At 40.3% G+C, this 25,422-nt stretch overlaps 1 protein-coding gene across 5 annotated transcripts in view; it reads right to left on the bottom strand.

Moving 5' to 3' along the window:
• Nucleotides 1-25,422, bottom strand: part of SORCS1 (sortilin related VPS10 domain containing receptor 1) — a 553,983-nt gene that overhangs the window by 129,799 nt on the left and 398,762 nt on the right. For all 5 annotated transcript variants that reach the window (XM_042460820.1, XM_042460822.1, XM_042460821.1 and 2 more), the window contains exons 6-8: nt 17,244-17,308; nt 6,713-6,831; nt 4,912-5,001 (exon numbers count right to left, since the gene is read on the bottom strand). In XM_042460820.1, coding sequence (XP_042316754.1) covers nt 4,912-5,001; nt 6,713-6,831; nt 17,244-17,308 — 274 coding nt within the window. The remainder of the gene's footprint in view (nt 1-4,911; nt 5,002-6,712; nt 6,832-17,243; nt 17,309-25,422) is intronic.

The raw sequence follows: 25,422 nt of genomic DNA, 5'->3' as shown, positions 1-25,422 counted from the left end.
ACATATGTTTTGCCGCCAATGCCACTGGCTGGGTGAATTCCACATAATTTTCAGCTAGAATCCAAGCTCAGAAAGCCTCTTTTGAAAACTGGAAAACTCATAGCTTTGAAAATCACTTTTTTTAGCTGTGCGCTAAATTCCCTTCTGATCTCTATAACCTTTTTTTCTGATCTCTACAACAACCAAATCTCCTCTAAGATTTCACAGTTTTGCTGTTGTAGCCCTTCTGAACCCTCTCTCTGAGTGATCATTCTGTGTTTGATCGAAAGCATTGGGGGGGGGGGGGTCACAGATGTGCCAGCCTGTGGATCTTGGCAGAAGATGCTATTGGTCTGTGTCTAGCATAGTCAATCCTTTCTTTGAGCCTCTCCCATGCTTTCCATCAGCCTTGAGATGAACATTTAAAGTAGCTACTACAGCAAAACTGTGAAGTTTATCGCACTGGTCTTCAGGGCCGTTGTCAGCATGGCCCGGCAGAAAATGGAATGAGTGGGGGACGGATTTTACCGCACACTCCACTCCCTCATTCGTTCCGTTCCCCCTCTCTTCTGTTCCCATTCCGTTCCAGAGGGAACGCTTTTTGAGAACTGTTCTGAACAGTTCTCAAAAATTCCCCCCTCTGGAACGGATTGAGAATGGAAGAGAGGGGGAACGGAACGAATGAGGGACTGGTGTGTGTGGTAAAATCCATCCCCCACTCGTTCTGTACTCATTCCTGCTCCTTCCGTTCCGTTCTGAGAACGGACCAAGAGGAAGAGTGCGATAAAGTCCTCTGTGTCCTGGGGTGGTGATGGGGTGCCAGAGTGGAGATCTGCAGGCATAGCATTCTTTGGCTATTCTTTGTTTTTACACCTGTTCCTTGTACACCTGCCTCTTCCATGCTCTTCCCTCATTGCTTTTTCGCCTAGACAAAAACTGTCAGCTCCTTGTAGACTCATCAGAGTCTATTATTATTATTATTATTATTATTATTATTATTATTATTAATTTTCCCACCTTCCTCCCAGTACACGGTCTCAAGGTGGCTAACAAATCTAAAACAGGAGTCCAAGTAAAAACAGTATAAAACATGCAAACTGCATAATAATTTTATTGAATCATTCTGTGCAACTTAATCTTAGTTAAAATGTCTAATATAAATTATGTGGTTTGTAACATGTGTTGACCTATGTGCTAAAGTGTTTAGCTTGTCATATTTGAAAAAGGTGTTATATAAAACTTATATATATAAAACTTTATTTATACACTGCCTTTCCTGTAGATCAAAGTGGTTCACAACATAGTAAGCATGTGACAGTACAAAACAATAAAATGGCTCAGTAATTACAATCACAATTTCATACAATTTCCTAAAAACCTGAACCATATACAGATCCTTAAAACCATCAGTTGTGGTGGGGGGACTCCTTAATCTAAACAGAATCAGGAGGATATGCTACTTGAAAGAGGTGGGTTTTCAATGCCTTCTTAAAGGCTTCTAATGTAGAACAGAGTCGGATCTTTTCTGGGAGTGCGTTCCAGAGGGTAGGGGCTTTCGCCGTATAAGCCCTCCGGTGAGTTGCTGCTAGTTGTAATCGCTAAACAGAAGCTGAGAACATTCATTCAGTTCTGACAACGTCCTCAGTGAACAAACAATCTGTTGCTTATGCATGACTTGCCTAATTCTAAACTGTCTATAAAAAGCTGCTGCTGTGAAATAAAGTTTGTCCATCAGAGGCATTGCTGTGAGTTGGACTGAGAGCAGTTCTGTTTTTCTGTGTATCCTTTGGATAAAGTGTTTGCATGGTACCTTCCTATCCAGTTTCAGGGCTCAATCTAGCCCCATGTTTTATTTGGAGGATACAGTTGGGCTAATATCTTAATTCAACCCAAGAGTGGGACAAAGATCAAGTTTTTGGTCAGGATCTGGAAGAGGCAGATCTGTAGCCAAAGGTCAGAATGAAGACTTAAGATTTCAGACTAGACACAGTCCTTTGTGGACAGAGTGAGAAATCAGTCATGAAGCCAAAGTTATCCAGGACCTATCCCTCTGGTCAGCTTGTTTGACTAGACTAACAGAGCCACACGGGGAAGATTATTTTCATGCCTCTATATCCTGAGACTCTGTACATGTACAGAGTACATGGACTCTGTTTCCAGAGGACAGAAACCTGTAAGTGACTTGTGCTTTTCTAACCACTACAAGATAAATCAAGAAGCCCAGCCCTTTTACTTTCAGTCAGCTATTCCTTTTCCGTTAACAGGACTCAAGTCAATAAGCAAATGGCCTGCCTGAATTTTTCACAGAAATTAAAGAAGATAGGCAGATGGAGACTAAGCATTTTTGGAAAACCTGACCATCTGATTGCAAACAACCTTTATCCCAAATGGTCCAAGCAAGCTTCCATTTGGTATTTTCAAGTGACCTTTAGCACATCCATTACAATAACGGGATGAGAAAGGTTTTGATGACTTTTTAAACATCTCTTGCAAATAAGCACTTGAATAACAATGATGTGATCTGACAGGATAAATGTTCCCATAGCATTTTGAACTCCTGAGGTTTGAGTCTTAAGTCAGCATTGTCTGAAGGGGTAATGGCATTCTGAAACTATTTGGCTGGATTTGGGAATTTCAAATATTAAAACAAGACTCTAGATTTTCAAAAGGTAAAGGCTTAGCACATTCTAAAACAAATTAAAAAGGAATTCTCTATACAGAGGCTAAAACATTCATCCTGAAACCTTAAAAAGGTAGAGTCAAGGATGTTGATATTACCAAAGCCAGAAGCCTCAGTGGCTGCATCCCCACTGCAGAAATAATCTAGTTTGGCACTGCTTTAAATGCCCTGGCTCAATGCTATGGAATTTTTAGAACTGTAGTTTTGTGTGACATTTAGCCTTCTTTGTCAGAGAGCACTGACAACAAACTATAATTCCCAGAGTGAATTTGAATGCTTTCATGGCTGGCATCCATAGTTTTTTGTGGTTTTTTCGGACTATGTGGCCATGTTCTAGACGAGTTTCTTCCTGATGTTTCGCCAGCATCTGTGGCTGGCATCAAGATGGCCACATAGCCTGAAAAAAAAAAACATAAAAAACTATAATTCCCATAATTCCATAGTACTGACCCATGGCAGTTAAAGTGGTGTCAAACAGGATTATTTCTGTGGTGCAGAAGCAGTCATTATTACAATGTCCTGTATTTACTTGCTTCAGGTCATTACATATTTATTTATTATTTATTTATTTCATGGGTTTATATCCCACCTTTCTCCCAAAATGGATTACAGTAATTTTAAAAAGACAAAACGAAAACACAGATTATAAAAGATAAAAGATAATTAAATATTAACAACATTAAAAATAAGTTAAAAACAGCACAGAACTAATAAAAAGTAATTAAAATATTAAAACAGCATACTACATGATACCAAAAAATTTCACCCACCAAATGCCTGCATGAATAAAAATGTCTTCAGCTGTTGTTGAAAAGAGAGCAAGGAGGGAGCCACAGACTGGGAGCAGCCACAGAGAAGGCTCCCTCCTGATTCCTCATCAACCACACCTGCAAAAGTGGTGGAACTGAGAGAAAGCCCTCTCTTGCCAGTTTTAGGAGATTATCACATTGAGCCTTACTGTCCTTAAAATGTGATTAAATCATCCCTAAAGCACAAGGATGTGATCACCGATTGCACTTGTCTCCTGTGATGAAATTGTAATGGAGGTGTCCTGTCATGAAAGTGTGTGCACAGACGCCATTTCTCTGCATAATGGAAATTTCCATTATGCAGAGAAATGGTGGCTCTATGAAATATATAGGAAGATACGGTCCTTCACATATTCTGACCTAGGCCATTTCTGAATTCTGCAGATCCTTGAATCTAGCAAACAGTTTCACTGATACTATTTTTGAATCATGGTACAATGAAATAAGTTATAGGGAAATAGAACTGCTCAGCAATGATTTCCCCGGCCTTCTTTTTTCCACTGAAAAATTATTCGATTCAAAACCCTTGATCATTTCTAAGTGAAATTTGCTTCTTTGTCCCCAACATACAGTGTGCCCACATCATACGCAGACGCATTATACGCTGCTTTCAGCGTATGTTGAAAGCAGCGCTGGAAGAAGCCGCGCCACATGCTGGAAGAAACAATGGCGCATGCATACGTGTTACTTCTTTTACGCGGGGGGGGGGGGTCTAGAATGGATCCCCCGTGTAAAAGAAGGGTGCACTGTATGTTAATTATTTTTCTTTAAAGGCTCAGATGCAGGCTCTGCTTCTAACTTTTTATTGTTCTCAATTACGGAAGATTTGAAGCAGAAGTACCAACACTATCTTTTTTCTTTTAAATTCCATCAGTAAAGTATGCTACCAGCATGTGAGGTGCTGGGGAGGGGGAGACACAGCATTTTAATAATAGAAAACTCTAAACATCATTAATGAGGAAAATGCAAGACTAATTATTTTCCAACTAACTTAATAATCAATCAGGTTTTTGAACTGATGTCCTTGGGCAGCTGCAATATTGACCTTATGGGGGGTTTTCTGCTTGGTGTTCAAACATTTTCTTGAAAAGAAACTAAGTGTGTAATTTAATTAAGAATTTTCTCAAGCAACTGCTCAGAAGCTACAAGATCTGATCTTAGGCCTGTTACAGACTGCCAAAATAAAGCTGCTTCGGGTCTCTTGGAGGTATGCTGTTTAAATGATGCGTGCACCCTAAGAATCTGGAAGCTGCACCAAAGCTGCACTCCAGTGCTTAGGAATGGAGTGTGGCTTTGGCGTGACCTCCGGATGCTTAGGACCCATGCATCATTTAAACAGCATACCTCCAAAGAGACCTGAAGCAGCTTTATTTTGGCAGTCTGTAACAGGCCTTAGTGTGATTTGAAAGTGCATGTATGAATTTTCTGGACATAACTGCTTACCTTTGGCAAGGCATATTTGGGAAACTTCATCTGTGCAAATGTATTTCTCCGATAGGACACATAGTAATGAGGCCGGCCTCCTGATGTCAGCTGCAATATATAACATCGATTCCTTTTATTATCAGGGTTATTATTATCACTGTTTCATTATGGCATGGAGAAAATAGCAGGCATGCTGGAAAGAGGAATATACCAGTGACAGCACACACAAAAAATGGCACTGCAGTTACAACAGGAGACAAAATAGCCATCATTCTGGTTGTCAGCAATGGAAACTGACAGTATTAAGTGGCTTAAGCAATTCAGATTGTTTGTACAGAAAGACAAAAGGGCACAGGGAAACCTACAAATACTAATGCCTGGATGGCTGCCTTCTGAATCCTCAGCTGAGCATGCCACAATTGCAATACTTAAGTCAATGGCACTTGCTTTTTATAGCTAACGATTGGGCCTTAAGAGTATAATGACAGAAGCTTCATGTTCTAGTCAATCTCAGAAAAAACCTTCCTCCCCAAATGCAAGGCCTTAAAATGTTGGCCAGATCTATCAAGTGCTGCTAAGTGCTCTGGATATTACAGAGTGCTCCATTTATTTAGCGTGGATCATTACATGTGCCAGGACCAACAATGTTTTCTGCACCTGGCAGACATGAAAATCTCTCTTACACTATAGGTAAAAGCTAAGTCCAAACACAGAAGGCAAACTCTTCTCTCCCATATATTAAAGAATGGACCAAATGTGAATCTGCATTAAGCTTGAATTAAGTAGCTGGATAAATTAAATAGTTGTTGTGAGAAGTCAACAAACAAGAGCATCTTGATATTGTTAAATATAGCAATACTGTTTATTTGTTAACCTATTGCAACAGATGCTTGTTCTATTATTTTTCTGTGGCATCAGCCTTTGCTCTTGCTCTTGACGTGCTCCTCAACACTCAAAGGATTCTGCATGATTTTGCAGCTATTATGGGGGTGGGTTACTAAGGCAACAACTACTTCCTTTCTATGGAGAAGAATGGATATCACAGTTTTATTTGGGGGGGAATCCCAAAGGGGAGGTATAATCCCAGTTCCAAAATCAGGACCACATAGAGCCCAGCCTGAAAAGTAGGCACTGAAACAAGCCAGAAACCTCAGAGCCTCATGAAATAGTTTGAAGCCAGATAATTTACAGCTTCTCTCCATTCTGCTTGCACTTTACTTCCTTCTCTTTTGTTACAAAATGGACAGCAGCAGGAGGATAATGAAACTCAATACCATTCAGATATATTCTCTGGCTTTCACCTGGAACATAGCTCAGCTGAATATATCTCATCTCCATCCTTTTCGCAATAATCATAGCCCATGCATGACAATCATGGCTGATTACCTCTCTCAAGCACTCCATTTCCATTTTCCCTCTCACCTCCTTCCTCCCCCTATTTCAAACTAATAGAAAAAAGCTTGATTGGTCTGTTGAGACTGTGGTTTCAGATTCTGGCATACAAACTTGAAAACCTGGTGAGATAGGAGGATACTCCTAGAATGTAAGATGAGATGGGCTGATTGGCAAGGCAGATTATTTCTGTATACATCATGCATACTCCAGGCAAAAAACCCCATGACCCCCGTGTTGATAAGGTACTTGAGGTAGAGGCAGAAGGAAACAATTAGCATCCCAATGGGAGCAATGCTTGGTTTTGTGGCACTGAAATGTAACACTCCCTCCAGCAGTTTTGTTGCAGGTGGGGGGAAGGGAGATTAACATTCAGGAAAAGAAGACTAATGATTTGCAATCAATTGGTTAAAAAGCTGTTCCAGACCTGAACAAACACATAATCATCCTGGACAATGAGGGAGTCAGAGTCAATGTATCCTGGGAAAGGTTTACTTCTTACAGCCTCAGAGCAGTTCTGCATCTTGCAGGTGATGTACTGTGCATCTGAAATCACACATATATGCACACACAATAGATATCTTTAGCAATACATTTAATTAAACCACAGATTTACATGTGGGCAATAAACTGATGACATTAATGAAGATTAGACAATGTAGAAGAGAAAAGGGGAACAAGAGACAAATATTCTTCCTTCCTCACTACTCTTAAACCTACTTTTAACCACTAGGTATGAAAATAATGGGTCCTTCAGAGCAAATTCATGGGGAAAAAACAGGAAGGAGAAGATAGCCCTATATGTTGGCAATCACTTGACTGTGCTTCAAGATGCAATAGGTATACTGTACATACATGGGTGATTTGTAAAGTACATATCCAGTTTCTCCATTCCCGCAGCGTTTGTTCTCCACCTTCAACACTTTGCTTAAACCTCCCTCTCCTCCAGTCTCTTCATCTTTCTCTCCTAATGACTTTGCTAACTATTTCATCTCTAAGATTACCACTATTCGCTCTGAGATAGTCCCTCCTGATTCTTCTTCTGCTCTTAATCTTCTATCACCTTCGCCTAACAAATTTTCTGTCTTTCCTCCTGCCTCTTTGGATGAACTCTCTACACTTCTGAACTCTTCCAAACCTGCTACCTGTCCTCTTGATCCTATTCCTACTCGTCTTCTAATCTCTATAGCTCCCTCCTTTCTGCCCTCGCTCCTCCATATCTTCAATCTCTCTCTCTCTACAGGCTCCTTCCCCTTGGACTTCAAACATGCTCTCATTTCCCCAATTCTGAAAAAACCTTCTCTTGACCCCTCCTCTTTGTCTAGCTATCGTCCGATTTCTCTTCTCCCCTTTCTTTCTAAGGTTTTGGAACGGGTTGTCTATTCGCGCTGTCTTGAGTTTCTTGAAGCCAATTCCATCCTCGATCCCTTTCAGTCTGGCTTCCGCCCAAGGCATTCTACAGAGACAGCTCTCACTAAGATCTCGAATGACCTTTTACAGGCCAAGGCTAATGGCCTTTACTCTGTTCTCATTCTTCTCGATCTGTCTGCAGCCTTTGACACCGTTGATCACTGTCTCCTAATTGACATACTCTCTGGCCTTGGGTTCTCAGACTCTGTTCTCGACTGGTTTAGATCTTACTTGTCTGGCAGATCTTTTGCAGTAGTTGCAGGGGGTCTGACTTCTTCTCCTGTTCCCTTATCTGTTGGAGTTCCCCAGGGCTCTGTTCTGGGTCCCCTTCTGTTTTCTCTCTACACACTGTCCTTAGGAAAACTCATTAGCTCTTTTGGCTTTTCCTACCATCTGTATGCCGATGACACCCAGCTGTATCTTTCTGCCCCTGACCTTTCTCCAAGGCTTGAACAGCAAGTCTCATCTTGCCTTACAGCTGTCTCACAGTGGATGCGCCATCGGCGTTTGAAGCTCAACATGTCCAAGACGGAGCTTCTTGTCTTTCCTCCTAAGCCCAACCTTCAACACTCCTTTTCTGTCTCTGTGGACAACATTTCCATTCAACCAGTCCAGCAAGCCCGCAGTCTTGGCTTTATCTTTGACTCTTCTCTGTCGTGTATCCCTCAGATCCAGACCACAGCCAAGGCTTGTAGATTCTTTTTGTACAATATTGCCAAAATCCGACCATATCTCTCCGCCTCTACTGCCAAGATCCTGGTCCATGCCCTAGTGATCTCACGACTTGATTACTGTAATGTCCTCCTGGCTGGGCTTCCTCTTTCTCACCTCCGTCCTTTAATCTCTGTCCAGCATTCAGCTGCACGCATTATCACTTCCACCCACCGCTCTGACCACATTTCTCCTGTGTTGGCATCCCTTCACTGGCTCCCTCTCCCTTTCCGCATTCAGTATAAGCTCCTGCTGTCGACATTCAAAGCCCTCCATGGACTGGCCCCTCCTTACTTATCAGACCTTCTTTCTCTTCACCTTCCCACCAGGGCCCTCCGTTCTGGTAGTCAAGGGTTCCTGTCTCAGCCCAGGATTTCCTCTGCCCCATCCCGGATTCGCCCCTTTTCACTTGCTGCCCCTCACTCCTGGAACCTTCTTCCTCCACAAGCAAGAGCCATCACTTCTTTAACCAGCTTCAAAACGGAGCTGAAAACCATCCTATTCAGAGAAGCTTTCCCAGGCATCGCATAATTGTCGCTTACTATCTGATGTTCTGTTGTTGGCTGTTTTTCGATCCATTTCCTGTATTCCTATGTACTGTATATGTATTATCCTACTTGTGATTATGTATTTTCTCTGGATAATGATTAACCATCCATTATGAAGCCTTGCCCTCCCTCCAGTCCATCTGCCTTGGTCCAGACCTCGGAGGTTGAGAGGAACTGCTGGACCTCTTACCCTTTCCCTCCACCACTCCCTTCTCCTTCTGTGTCATGTCTTTTTAGATTGTAAGCCTGAGGGCAGGGAACCGTCTAACTAAAAAGATTGCATGTACAGCGCTGTGTAAATTTACAGCGCTTCATAAATAAAGGTTAATAATAATAATAATAATTGTCTGAAGCTAGATACTGCCTATTCTATTCTAATCTAATCTAATCCTATCCTTTCTCATTTCTGTTCAAGTACTGGTAGCTGCATCAATTAGACAGTGATTTTCAGTGGCAACAGTGAAGAATATGAATATCTTTGAACAAAACACATATAGTTGGACCATCATAATGTATTCCTAGAGGCTATGTTAGAAGGAAAAAGAACAGTAAGGGAAAAGCAAATGGGAGGGAAATTAGTTTTGAAAGCACATATTCTTCTTCACCAAACAATGGACAACTAATTGTATAAAGAACATGGCTCATTGACGCACTGTTTTCTCAGTTAAAATGCAGTTCTGTTCCATAAAGTTTATACCGTACTTCTTTTTGCTCAATGATTAATAGAAGTGAATCATTAGCATCTCAGTCCACCAAACCTTTTTTTTTTAATGTCATGTTATGGGGCACTGACAGTGGCAAGTCACATTTGGACAGAGAAAGTCCAAACTTATAGAAGTCCTTAATTTCTAGCTTTCCTTTTGTCCACCAGATGACAGCAAACCATGGACTGCTTTATATCACAGTTGAGCTGTTACATTATCTATACTTCTGTTGTACTCTAATGTGTGAGGGAGATGCAGATAGTTTTCTATTGCATACACATCATGTGTGTGTGTGTGTGTGTTTTCTATTGCATACACATCATGTGTGTGTGTGCTGTTCCGAGTTTTGACTGTTGCTGGTGCAAGTTTTGATTGTGTTCATGGATCATAGACTCATAGAATCATAGAGTTGGAAGAGACCACAAGGGCCATCCAGTCCACCCCTCTGTCATGCAGGAAATCTCAATAAAAGCATACCCAACACGTTTCAACAAAATAATGTATTAGTCTGTGAAGGGATATCAGAGACCACCATGCTGCCATTCTCTGCTTCTGCCAAACTGGGAAGGCTGTTGGCTTCTGTGCTGATCAATGATGAGAAGAATGCTGGGACCTGTGCAGTTGATCAGTCATCCAGCAAAAGGAAATGATGGAGACAGCACCAGGTGGGACATGGAGCAAGAGAAATATAACAGTTGAGATGTTAGCTAAGAAAGTGGAGGAAGCAGCCAGAGTGGGTTGGATTTGTCTAAGCCTTGTAAGGTTGGCTTAGTAGGAGGCAAGGGCAAAGGTACAAGGAAGGGTTAACAACCTACTCAGGAGGTAAAAGCTTTCTTAAGAAGATGGGTAGAAGGTCAAGGAAGAACTTTTTAGCAGACTCTTCTTGAGAGTTTGGTTCCTAACCAGCTTGCCTAGTTCCATCATCCTCTGCCAGTGCTCTAAATTGCTGGGGAAGATTCTCTTCTGTACTAGAGGGACCTGTTTACCATACTGCAAAGACTGTGCAGTCCAGTCAAGAAGGGAATCATTTCAACCAAACCTGGGAAACAGCAATAGGCCCCTGTCCTGTTCCTTCACCGGTGACACCTGAGGTTCCCTAGGGCCGGACTCTACACAGATTCACCTTCCACAATGGGCTTGACCACACTGAGGCTGAAGAAAAGAGGGGAGTCTGAGCCTCCCCATGGCATCCCATCTTCAGATGAATGATCCTGGTGCAGCCTAGAATGCTAGTCCTGTAGAGGGAAAGCCTGGATGGCTATATCATCATCTTGATACTGTGTATAAATAAACACTGAGAAGGCTGAATTTATGGGGTATGTAATGATTTGGGACTACTAAACCTTTATGAAGTAAGACCCAGTACATAAGGGCCCGAAAGGGTAGGCTGGGGCTGCCTTTCATTGCTGTGTAGTAGTGCCACAGCAATCAAATTGTGCGGTGCTGCTGCACAGCAAAAAAAGAAGCGCTAAAAAGCGGCTCCTTTTTGCATCGCTGCAAGCAGCCTGCAATGCCGCAAACATGTTGCTGCTGCACTGCTCCATTTGGACTCAGCGCAGCAGCGACAACATCACTACACATGCTGCCAATACAGCGCTGCACAGTGATGACATCATAGTCATATGCTAGGGTTGCGGGGCATGTGGGCGCTCTGCCCCGAGGCAACCCTAGCACGTGACAAGGGCATCGTACAGGACCCATCTGTACCGGGCCTGTAATACTTTATTGTTCCTTTTCAGTAAACCATGGAGATGGAGGGCTATGGTGGATCGCTCCCTGTGGAGGGGGTTGAAGGCATCACACATCTCACAAATAAGAAGCAACCTATGCATATACACTTATATTCCAAATGTATTTCATTATGTTCAGGAAGGCTTACTCCATACAGGTGTGAATAGGGTTGCAGTATCTGCTGCTATTTGCTCTCAGATTGTTCAGGCACTGCAAATAGTATCAATGAGATAAAAGTGGTCAGAAAGAGAGCAGTTTTTCAGCAGGAAATAGCATGGGCCCCACAGTTAATTTTCTTCAGTGTAAAAAATAGTCAGTTCCATTCAATGTTTTTAAAAAGCATGAATAACACACCATGCAGTTTGGCTTTTTGTGACCCAGGGTTGTACAATGTACTTTTCTTCCTTTGTTTGTAGGTCTAACAACTGTTCATACTTACTGGGAATATTGTATTAGCAGACTAGACTAGACTAGACAGAATACAGATAAGTCTAACATAATCCCAAACCACCCAAACATCAAATAGAAATGGCAAATATGCCAGAAAGATACTTTTACAAACTAAAAACCACACACCAGTTCTCCTAAAGTAACAGAGCTATAACACTGATTTAAGTAAAACAAATTGTGATTTGAGTCAAGGTTGTAATATTATAGTTTCAGCTTGAAGATACCCATGTCTCATTCAAAGCTAAACAATTCAGCATGGGTAAATAACATTTCAAACAAATGGATGGTTGACCATCATAGCAGTAGCAAGTACTTTCAGCACAGTTGATCCCCACTGCAATCATCCTCAAAATACTGATGCTGCTTCACCAAAATCGTACTCAATGTGATGAAATCGCTGACAAAATTAGTCACAGCTTTCACATTCACAGGAAAAAAACAAAACCTTAAGTGATCACCCAGCCCTGACTGCCATTTTCAGGCCTGTATCAGTGCTGCAAATGTGTTCAGTTATCTTTGAGGGAATAAATCTGTGAAGGAACAGCTGTGGTTGAAAAGTTAAGGCAGGATTTTGAGTGGATGTCTAAGGAGACAGCCGAAAAGTAACTAGTACAGTACATGAAAAGGAGTTTGGAATGGGGAGAAAGGTACATCCAGCTGCCCCCAAAAGCTGCACACTATTCCATTTTGCAAAAGCTATCTTTCTTGATTTAGCCAAGATTTAGCCAAGTAAGAACTCTTTAAGTTTACAGGATACTATTTAGTAAGAGGGAACTAGATAATAAGGAAGGATGCATAAATATTGTGAAAATATTCATGGCTCGTTTCACAGTAATTATGTTTTTCTTGAAAGGGTTTGTTGGGGAAGCATTTTACAACAGTTGTTCTCTTGGTATTCAGTCCATGTGGAATCTTTATTTACCCAGTTACACAGGAAGCACCTCATCACTAACACTTAATTCATGTCAATTAATATATTCCATTGCAGAGCTCTAGAATTAATTTTGTTCCCTCTCTAGCACAGATGTTCTCCCTCCCATCAGTAATTGGGATGTTATGCTTCTCATCTCCAGCACTCACATCTCTAACAACAGCTGCTGTTTTCATTGTAATGGTAACACTGAAAATATACTGGTTCTTAACTAGAAAAGGAGGTGTCACTTTGGACCTGAATACTTTAGTTGATGATCCCTATATAGAAACTACAATAAGTAACATCTCTTAACACAGTACTTTATACATTTCTCATTGGTTTCAGTAAGATGTATTTTCAACTTGTGATTTTAAGAGGTATTGGGGGGGGGGTCTGTTGTCAAAACTCCGGCCAAATTTTGAAGAATAAGTAAAGAGGTTAGTATGGGAATATCTGGTTAATCGAAATGCATTTAAGTCTCCAGGACCAGATGAACAACATCCAAATGTATTAAAAGAACTGGCAAATATAATCTCAGAGCCATCTCAAATCTTTGAGAATTCCTGGACAACAGGAGAAGTCCCAACAGACTGGAGGAGAGCAAACATTGTCCCCATCTTCCAAAAAAAAAAGGGGGGGGGAGAGTATCCCAACAATTATCATCCAGTTAGTCTGGCCTCAATACCAGGAATGATTCTAGAGCAGATCATTAAACAGTAAGGCCTATGACAGGATATTCTTACAAACAAGCTAGTAAAATGTGCGCTAGAAAATGCAACTGTTAAATGGATTTGTAATTGGTTGACTGACCGAACCCACAGGGTGCTCAGCAATGGCTTCTCTTCATCCTGGAAAGAAATGACCAGTGGGGTGCCAAAGGGTTCTGTTCTGGAGCTAGTGCTATTCAACATTTTCATCAATGACTTTGATAAAAGAACAGGAGGCATGCTTATCAAATTTGCAGATGCCACCAAATTAGGAGGAGTAGCTAATACCCCAGAGGAGGGAATCAAAATTTAAAATGACCTTAATAGACTAGAAAACTGGGCCAAAGCTAACAAAATGAATTTCAACACAGAGAAATGTAAGGTACTGCACTTGGGGCAGAAAATGAAATGCATAGATATAGGATGGGGGGCACCTGGCTTAACAAGACTACATGTGAAAGGGATCTAGGAGTCCGAGTAGACCACAGGTTCAACATGAGTCAACAGTGTGATTAAGCGGATAACAATGCCAAAAGGATTTCAGGCTGCATCAACAGAGGTATATTGTCTAGATCAAGGGAAGTAATAGTGCCACTCTATTCTGCCTTGGTCAGGCCCCACCTGGAATACTGTGTCCAGTTCTGGGCATCACAATTTAAAAAGGATGTTGACAACCTAGAGTGTGTCCAAATGAGGGTGACTAAAATAGTCTGAAAATCAGGTCCTATGAGGAGCAACTTAGGGAGCTGGGTATGTTTAGCCTGGAGAAGAGATGGTTAAGAGAGATATGACAGCCCGGTTTAAATATTTGAAGGGGTGTGATATTGAGGATGGAACAAGATTGTTTTCTGCTGCTCTAGATAATAGGACCCGGAACAATGGATGCAAACTACAGGAAAAGAGATCCCACCTAAACATTAGAATGAACTTTGTACAGTAAGAACAGTGGAATACACTTCCTTGGAGCGTGGTGGAATCTCCTTTGGAGGTCTTTAAGCAGAGGCTGGATAGCCATCTGTCAGGAATGCTTTGACTGAAAGTTCCTGTATGGCAGAGGGGTTGGACTGGTTGACCCTTGTGGCTTCTTCCAATTCTATGAGTCTATGATTTTTGTTTATTCCAGTTTTGGGAATGTTGTTTCTGGACCTGGGAAAAGATACAATGAGGATTGGCTCATAGACTACTGAAAATTGGCTACCTCACTCTACTGGCATATGTAGACCTGTGCCTACTTTGGGGCTGACAGTTTTATTTTCAAAGGGCTTTCTGAGTAAGGTGCTTATGATTCTGATAGTCTCTTTAGCATGTTTTCCAGGCCTAAAATGCACAGATCAAAAGAAGTGGCTTCTGGCCGCTTTAGGGGCATGGTGTTCAGATGATGCACATCTCCAAAGCAACCAGAACCTGTGATCTGATTCTTTGGACTGGATCAAAAAGGAATTGAAATAATCTGGCTCTAGTGGCAGCTGGCTTGAGACCAAAGTGGTGGCCCACTTTGGAAGTGGGCCATGTAGTCACTGAAGTCCTGGCCTAATCGTGGCTGAAGCAGCCTCCAGAGACTCCATCTACTTCGCCCCTCTGATATTCTGTCTGGTATTAAGGAACAAAACAAAAAACCAGCTATAGCACTGACCAGGATGCTTTTGCTCAAGAATACAAAGTGAATATGGGAATTCTATAACAAGTATGCCTTCATTCAATTTGGGTGACTGGCTCCTACTATTTAAGACATTGCACACTGGGATCTTTTAAATAAATTTGTGGATCATTAATCAGCCCATTTACTGATTTCTGTCTTCATTGTTCTTTGTTTTGTTTTGAGACTTTAAGATTGTTTCTTCTGAAATCTTTTTACCAGTACAGTGGTACCTCGGGATACGAAATACCCAGGTTACGAAATTTTCGGGATACGAAAAAATCCCATAGGGAATTATTGTTTCGGGTTACGAATGTTTTTTCGGGTTACGAAAAAACTTTTGGTGCTTTTTTCGGCTTTTTCGCACGGAATCGCGGCTTTTCCCCATTAGCGCCTATGGCAATTCGGCTTACGAAGGCTTTTCGGGTTACGAAAGCGGCCGCGTTACGAATTAATTTCGTAACCCGAGGCACCACTGTATAGTTTTAAACTCACAGTAATACACAAGGGACACAAAACCAAGTAAAGGGAAGGATGAGATAAGCTTCATAGGAGTACCATCTAATGAATGCAAAAAATAAAAAAATATGTGACCACTTTCTCACTCATAGTTTCATTTATTTACTTTTGGTCAAAATGGTCTTCAGGCTTCAAGAGATGCTATTAAATATAAATGTGCATTTTGGTTATTTATTTTCCTAGCATATTGTTGATCCAACACCCTCCAGGGCTTTGCAAAAGTGTTAATATTGGGATTTAAATCATACATTGCAACTAGTCATACTAAATGTCATTTAACAGATACTGGATCCTACAAATATATACTATGTAAATTGTTTATCCAGCTTATTTAAAGGCTGAACTCAATATTCTTATGAAGCTTACGACATTATGTTCTCTTCTTTTGTTTACAGTAATTGCTCGCTCCACCTTTTCTTAACTCTTTTCTCCAAGAATAATTTAAATTTCTAAAATCTTTCACCAAACATACTCAGAATGTGCAGGAACAAATCTTTCCAACTAAAATGTCAGCCATATCTGTTTCCACCTACTTTAACCCTCTGTCCACACATGTAGAGCTTGTCTTTGTCTATTAGATTCTGTCATTTCAATATACAGTGATAATTTTTGTTTCTATAAAAGTTATAAGAGGGTTTGGAATGTGTGAGAATCCACAACCTGGTAAAAACCCAGAACGTGAGTAAAAGTGTGATCCTATCAATGTATACTCAGAAGCAAATTCTGATTAGTTCAATGTAGCTTGGTACCACTTTAACAGCCATGGCTCCATTCTACAGAATCTTGGGATTTGTGGTTTTTCAAGGCATAATACTCTTTGGCAGAGGCAAAATAGCTTGGAACTTCCTGGCAGTAAGGGATGTTCAACAGTGGAACACACTCCCTTGGAATGTAGTGGAGTCTCCTTCCTTAGAGGTCTTTAAACAGAATCTGGATGACAATCTGTCAGGGATGCTTTGATTGAGATTTCCTGCATCTCAGGGGGTAGGACTGGATGGCCCTTGCAGTCTCTTCCAACTCTGTGAGTCTATGATTCTATGAATACAACTAATGCCAAGTAAATGTTGATAAAATTACAGCCTTGGTAATACAGTTATAAGCATTAGATGTTCTTTTTATAGGTAAAGCCAACAGATATTTTCTTGAAACTCATTGTAAATCTTAGGAAGGAAGGTCTCTGAGACTAGGGAATGCTATCAGTCGAAATTATAGCATTCTGCTACTTCACAGAGTCCTCTCAAAGTTTGCAAGCTAGTTTAAACAAAATAACACCATGATTGAGAACTTGCATTTTATACCCTCCTGAAACATCTCTAGAAAAGGACCAATCAAATTAAACAGTCCAGAGGAAGAAAACGTTTTATGCTTTTTAGCTTTTCCATTTTATGCTTTGCCCTTACAGATCTTACATGACTTATACATCTTTCCTAATTCTTTTCAAAAATCAAAACAAACAAAATGACTTTTGTTTCAGAACATCCTTCTGAAATGTAATTTCCTTGGGTTTGGGTTTGGACCAAACCAAAAGGGAAATGTACAATGTTATCTCTCATCATATCTAGATAAGATTTGCATGCCAAGGTATTTACTTTTATAGTATAATTACAACAAAGTAGGAAAGGAACTTACGGCCATCCAATGTTTTTGCCTCCAAGTGGACTATGTCTGGTTCTTTACTGGTACCCATCCTAGACCTGGGAAAAGAGAAACTAAAGCTAGAGCATTATTATGAAGAAATAAAGTAGGTGAAATTCTATGAAGCTCTACTTGTTGAAATTTTACATCGTACCTTAATTAGCTACATTTGAAAAATTAAGGGTTAGTACTTTAAGTATAACTGAGATATTTTAAACCTGCCAAACCATTTCAAGTATGTTCCATCTTTTCTTTTCCATGGTTTGTTAATCAAACAATCCGGAGTCGAAAAATGATTCAACTCATGTCTGAAAATCAAGAGCACAATACCCACTGAAAAAAAGTTTAACTAAAATTTATTAAGATCAGTTTGCCATTGTACATTGCATTAAAGTACAGATCAACTAAGACTTATAATATACTACCGCAGATTTAATGGCAGTAACACTTGTCTAACAGTAGGCACCAAGTAGGCAACTTCCTTCTATAGTTTGTATTCTTAAAACACAATATTGTGCTTATTTATTACAGAAATTCTCATTGGCTTGGCCTGCATCTTGGTTGTGTTTGTTTGTTTGGTGGTGGTGGGGATAAACATATTTGTCTACTCTCTTGAGCATGCATATGTTGTTAACTTTCTTCATGGGACTCCTTTCACACTTCAGGTTAAAAATACCATGCACTAAAACTATCATTCCACAATTTGCTAATGCACTTCTATCTAAGCCACAATATCATACATATCAAAGAATCATAGGCGGGATACAGACCACCCCTTTGGGGCGGCCTGCACTTGCCCCTTTCCCCAATGGATCGAGGCCTGAGCTGGGATTTGTGATTTTTCAAGGCATGGAAAAACTTCAGCGGCGCCAGTACATTACAGCTGCAGTGCACCATTTGGACGTGACATGGCCGTTACATCAAAATGGTGGCACCCATGTAGACAGGGCACCACCATTTTGATGTACTGAGTACGTACTAGGGTTAGGGAGCATCTGAAAAGGACACTCCCAGGCAACCCTAGCAAGTACTAAGTAAGTGCTTTTTGGCCCATCTGGACAGGGCCGAAGAATAGCCACCCAGCTTCTGTTTAAAGACCTCCAAGGAAGGAGAATCCACTGCACTCTGAGGTTGTTCCACTGTCGAACAGCCCTTACTGTCAGATGTTTCTCCTAATGTTGAGGTGGAATCTCTTTTCCTGGAGCTTGTATCCATTGCTCTGGGTCCTAGTCTCTGGAGCAGCAGAAAACAAGCTTGCTCCCTCCTCAATATGACATCCCTTCAAGTATTTAAACAGGGCTATCATATCACCTCTTAACCTTCTCTTCTCCAAGCTAAATATCCCCAGCTCCCTAAGCCATTCCTCATAGGACATGGTTTCCAGACCCTTCACCATTTTAGTCGCCCTCCTTTGGATTACGCTCCAGTTTCTCAACATCCTTTTTGAATTGTGGTGCCCAGAAATGGCACAGTACTCCAGGTGGGTTCTGACCAAAGCAGAATAGAGTGGCACTATTGCTTCCCTTGATCTAGAGGCTATACTTCTACTGATGCAGCCTAAAATTGCATTGGCCTTTTTAGCTGCCACATCACACTGTTGACTCATGTTCAACTTGTGGTCAATTTGGACTCCTAGATCTCTTCCACACATAGAAGATTTTCACACTTGCCTGCATCGCTGCTAAAATTTCCACCAAATGGAGCTAAAAGAGAAAGGAAGTCCCTGTGTCTGAATGTCAGGAGCGCTTCGTAAATTGCCATGGAAACGTGGGTCCCTCTAGCATCTTTGAATCCTTGCAAGGGAAGCAGATTTCCTCAGATTTCTTCTCAACGCAAATTTTGCATTAAGAGGAAACCAGCTTCTCTAGTAATAATTCAAAGACACTAGAGGGAGCCACTTTTCCATGGTGATTCAGGAAATGCTCCTGGGGTTCAGACACAGGGGCTTCCTTTTCCTTTTAGCTCTGTTTGGGGGACGTTTTAGCAGTGATGCAGGCAAGTGTGAAAATCTTCGTAGTCTCATTCAGCCAGGTATCCCCCATCCTATATTTGTACATTTTATTTTTCCACCCTAAGTGCATTACCTTACATTTCTCCGTGTTGAATTTCATTTTGTTAGCTTTGGTCCAGCTTTCTAGTCTAATCAGGTCATTTTGAATTTTAATCCTGTCCTCTGGGGTATTAGCTACTCCTCCTAATTTGGTGTCATCTGCATATTTGATGAGTATGCCCCCAATTCTGTCATCCAAGTCATTGATAAAAATGTTGAACAGCACTGGCCCAGGACAAAACCCTGTAGGATCCCACTGGCCACTTCTCTCCAGGATGAAAAAGAGCCATTGTTGAGCACCCTTTTGGTTTGGTCGGTCAATCAGTTACAAATCCATGTAAGAGTTACTTTGTCTAGGCCACATTTTACATTCTTGTTTGTAAGAATGTCATGGGGAACCTTGTCAAAGGCCTTACTGACATCTCAAAGGACTTACTGAAATCAAATGTTTGTCATTCTATACAAAGCTCTAAAATTTGTTAACTTTATTATTTTCCAGGTATGTTTGCCCAAGATTTCAGTTCTTCTGTTTTTGATATTAATCTTACTTCTTCATTTCACCTGCTTATAATTTCTTCATTTGTTCATCTACTTCCATCTCTGGTCTTCCAAGCCTTTGTACACAAATATCAGTACAGAAATATATACTTTGGCCATACATAAAAAGTACTTAGTCCAATTGACTTCTATACTGTATTTGCATGTAGGTAGGTACAGGAATGCCATCCTGGTCTATTTGAATAACTAATATTCTTAAGGGAAAGTATTTCATCATTCACTGTACTAAATAAAAAAAAGGTTTTCAATTATTTTTTACAGCAGGATATTGCCTCAAATATTATGAGTAAGAGAGGTAGAAATGAATTGGAAATGCAATATACTAATTTGCTCTATGAATTAGAAAGAGCAAAATATAATATACTCAATGTTAACACACAAACAATATAAAATACTTACTGAAATAACTTTCAGTGGGCAATTCTATAACTGTTTCAGTAACTCTCTGGGGAACATATTGTAGTCATTTCATTAACACGATTTCAAAGCATGTTCAGATGTCACAGATTCAAAGCATGTTCATTGTAATTATTACTGACAGCCAGGGATTGCTGTGGAAGGGATAGCTCCCACTTCATGGGTCCTAATTCAGCCCCATGGACCCAAACAAGGCCACCAGTTTAGAACAGAAAGCTAAAAACTACAAATCCCAGAATTCTTTAGCACTGAGACATACCATTGTCAAACTGCATTATTTCTGCAGTGCAGATGCAGCCACAGCCTCTAAGGATCTGTTTGCCTGGAATGTGTGAGAGAATACCCAGTTTTGTCCCTTGTTTTGCCTGTCACTTCTTGCTCAGTGACAAAATATATAGCTATGTAGGAGCTATCCATGTACCTAAACCCCCAAATAGGTTTAGCTCCTGGGACGTTCCTTCAAAGTTCAGCCTAAAACCCAGAGTACATTTACCACCTAATGACCTGGAAGTTCCAGCCACGCCTGCCTGGCTCCAATCACTACTGTCTGCTACTTTTACAGCCACAATAGACTGCTGCTGTTAGGAATAAGCTTCTAAACTGAAACCCTTCACAAATTATGAAGAAAGAAATAGATACCAGGTATGGGCTCAGAGTACATGAATGAATTCTCTTATCTTCTAAATACATATGCCAATTGGCGATCTTGTGACCTTGGTCATCTTGGATAAATTGGACTCAGTTAAACATTTCTTTCATTCACACACACACACCCACACCCACCCACACACACACACACACACCATGGTAAAACTGAGCCACGCAAGTAGCTGCAGTATGCAGGGAAAGTACTCCTCAGAAGGTAAATGTTAGAGAAGTCAAAATATATCCCTCTTTGGTGCCATTGGATTACAGAATAGTCTGAAGCTAGGGAGCCTTTATGGCTGGAACAGTGCAAAGACAAGGAGAATAAGTTAGCCAAGGTCCTCTACCAGAATCAGGACTTTGAGAAAGAAAAGGAACTAATGTGTTTCTCTGATCAAAATCCTGGATTCTGGGGTATGAAATGGGGGCAAAACTTAGCCTAGGCAATGATTTTAGCAGGACAGCAGCAAGGTAAGCTAGTGATCTGAGCGATAAAGGAACAAATTTAAGTGATTTCGACTAACATTCTCTTGTAGGAAGAGGCAGGCAGCTCAACCTCTTGGTTCAAGTACACCCCACTCCCAGAACAGTTACCTTTGAATCCCATTGTTCTCCAAAACAAAGGGGTGAAACACACAAGCAAACTAAAGTGGCTTCCAGCCGCTTTGAAGGTGGGATATTTACATGACACATGAGGCAAAAGTGGGTGGAAAATGGAATGAAGCCATGCTCCAGGGCTAAAAACTAGAGCAAAAAGAAGCTGGGATACTCCAACTCAAAGTAGAAAATGTGCAACTTTGCACTGGTATATAAATAGCCATTTGTGCTTTGCCAATGTATCACTGGGCACACTGATGCATCGATTCATTGTACAAATGGTGCATCACACGTTTGATTATGTGGCCTATCATATGGGTGGGTGTCCAATGGAATGGCATCTGGGTGGGAAGAGTGAAGTAACAGAAGGTTACTGGTGGTGTGCTTGTGTGATGGTATGCATGGTGGGCAGGGGGGAAATAATCATACATCACGGCTTGATGCCGCACCATGCAGACACCTCATAGCAGTTTGGATTTCCTTCAGTGTGGGTGGTGTGGAAAGTGGGGTTTTGACCTGCTTTCAGATAAGGCAGAATGGAGCTACTTTTTCCTGCCCTTCTGCTCCAGCCAACTTCTTACAAACAAAGGCTGTCCATAACAGTTCCTGACTATAATGCACTTTTTAACAACTGCAGGATGACAAGCTGGGAAAGGGAGTATCTTGTTGAGGTGTGTCTCAATAGTTTAATTGGTAATCTTGACACACACATTGATTCCTGAGCAGCAAATGCTGTTTTCTATACAAATCAACAATGTGCAAATTTTACAGACTAAATACTCCATTACAGCATTTTCTGCACAGGAATGAACATTTCTGCATTGAAATATTATTTTCCACACAGAAAATCATGTTTGATGTGCAGAAAATGCTGTTTTCTATACAAAACAACCACATGCAAATTTTGTGCAAAATGAGTTTGCATGAATCTTCCATGAATTGGGCAGATTCTCAGAAATCAATGATTCTTCTTGTCTGGGTTTCTTAGCATTTGAAAAAAAAATGGTATTTTTTTTACTTGCTGAATATTTCAAATATTCTTTCCACTCTTTTACAGCCTTAGTAAATCTTGGCATTAAAATGACGAAAGATGCACAATATCTTCTCCTCTTGTTTTTGTTGGGGAAGTGAAAATAATTTTTCTACAGTTCATTATTAATTTTTTTTTAAAAAAACCCCTGAAATTGTGATTAAAGAAAAATACTTTATCCATTCAATTCCTTAACATTGTGCAAGCATATCTGGAAAGCACTAACATATCAGCAGTATTTTGTGTGCAAGATCATTTTCTTACTAGTCTGAATACAAAATGATTAATGTAGACAGGAGTCTATACTTGTGAAAGCTTAACTAAATTTAGGGGTTCTATGAGGGATAAAAACCCTGGAGCTTTTGAATAATTGCTTATTGTCAGTATTCACATTAGAAGATTGCCTCTCTGCTACAAAAATAATTCTGTTTGTAAAAAAAAAAAGATATTCAGCTTAAAGCGAAACATCTCCAGAATACTGATGCAATCATTAGCCTAGAAGGAGGCAACAAGTCCAGTCCCTGATTGAAGCAGCCATAATGCCATATGTTAAGCATGTTTCTGCAGTATCAAAGCTCTGATTCTTCCCCCATGTGTTATCCATGCTTCTTTAGAACATGCAGACTATAACTCTCTCAACCAATTTTTCATGATCAAGACATAATTCCCTAAGTATGCATGCAAAATTTATTCTGACAGGGAAACTTCCTACTTCAATCCTTGACTATTCCTGTAGAAGAACAAGCTGTTGTGCGATACAGGCATATATGTTGGAAGATTAAGGACTAAAGAAATGCATTTTGGTAACTGCCAGCTATACTTGTTACAACTGACACATTAAATCTGTTTCCAGGGGTTGTCTATCAAGACCTTGATTCAGGTTCATATGCTTCCTTTTTTTCATCTTTCCTTCATACTTTCCAATTTATTGCCACAATGTCCAAAGTAGAGAAACTTTGGACATTACAACAAACTATTGTCCACTCAGACCAGGAAAAGAGATGTGGAAGTACAGCATGGGAGTTAAGAGTACTTAGGACTGAGGACTTTATACATGACGCTAAAAAACAGAATTAGGAGGAAAAAATGCATGTTTGGCTGGTATCTACCACACCTGAGCAAAGGCGGGTTCAAAACAGTGCAGTCCCACAAAAGAAGCAAAGTTTGATAAGAAATGTTTTCAAACCTGTATGTTCCTATTTCTTTTCTTAACATGATTACTATGAGACACAAGGCTGCCATGATAATATCCTGAGAATGAAGCTCATATGTCATGGCTAGATCATGGTTTGGTTGTGTATGTGAACTGATCAAACAAATCAGTTCTTTTAGTTGTTGATTAATGACATGTTCACAATATGGGTGTGTTACATGACTTGTTCACAATATGGGCACAGCTGCAGAAGATGGAGGCATGGAGACTTGCGCAACTGCGAGTGAAAGCATATTCAAAGTAACTTATCATAACATAATTAACCTTTACAACAAGGTTGGGCAAATATAGGCTCCTCGATGTTGAACTGCAATTCCCAATGTTCTTCACCATTCCATATATTCACTAGGCACCAATAGTTGCCGCCAAAATATCTGATGGGCCATACTTTTCCTTTCAAACTTACAGCCTTTTTGTCAGTCTGTTTTGCTACTGCATACTGTATTCATTGGTATTCTATTTTGCAGTTTTATAATCATTAGCCTGACAAATGTACAGGGATGTAAGAATTCTGAAACATTCTCATTCTCTGTAAGAAGAGGATGTCTCATGCACTGAGATTTCCTGTTGGAAAAAATGCCAAACACCCTGACATTATCCACATTTTTGAAGGGGTAGAAAATACATTGAGGTTTACACACACACACACACACACACATATACCCTTGGGTCAAACAATGTATTTGAACATTCAGAAAAACTTTTCTGAAGGTTTTTGTGGGGTTTTGTTTGTTTGTTTGCAAAAAGTAGTCCTGAAATGGGGAGAGGGACAAAAAAGTACAGAACCTCTCATAAATTCTATACTTTTTAAATTATTGCATGCAAGAACAACAGAAAGTGAAGATTTGCAACCTCAGTTGCCACTGGAGGCCCTCAGAAGCACTGTCAAATATTTTACATGCAATTTTGAAAAGGTATTCCTTTTAAACTCCACAATGACATTGATTTATGAACCAGTGAGGGACTGATTCAGAAGTTTTAATTCACTTAATCACCTTGCTTTTAGAACATTATTTAATGCACTCATTAAAGCACATTATAGGATACAAATGCAAGCAATATTCTAAGAATATTAATGATGATGATAACCATTTCTCTTAAACAAGTAGTACATTTACTGTTTGGAAAGTGATTTGAAGCATGTTATTCAAATCCACTTTTTAATATACAACACATTAATTATGTGACTAATCTTTTATGTGTAGAAATCTTTCCATTTCATCTAACACCTGAAAACAGAGAACCTTTTCGTCATATATTAGTATTGCCTTCCCTTCCCTAAATAAGTGTTCATTTAGTTATAGAAGTTGCATATTTCACAGCAATAAAAGAAATAATACACAGAAATATACTTCCTAGAAGCAAATACTGTGCTGTAACAGGAGTTTCAAAGTACACTTGGGTTGGTGGGATGGTATAAGAAATGGACCATAAAATGGCTAGTGGCAGGCATAATTTCCACCTCTGATGGAAACAGAGTTTGTCTATCATATGTACAACAGATAGCAGCCTGAATCCAAGGGAGACTTTAGACAAATGACTAGAGAAGTGGAATGCCAGATCCTGAATACAGGATGACAGCTCTTGCTTAAGGGCAAAGCCTCTAATATTATGATTGATGTTCTTGTATAACCTATCATGTAGTTAACATCTTCACCAGTGT

This window comes from Sceloporus undulatus, chromosome 3 (genome assembly GCF_019175285.1).
Source record: "Sceloporus undulatus isolate JIND9_A2432 ecotype Alabama chromosome 3, SceUnd_v1.1, whole genome shotgun sequence".
NCBI classification, from domain to species: Eukaryota; Metazoa; Chordata; class Lepidosauria; order Squamata; family Phrynosomatidae; genus Sceloporus; species Sceloporus undulatus.
Note: the sequence above shows the minus strand (reverse complement) of the source record. Positions and strands in the feature narration are given on the sequence as shown.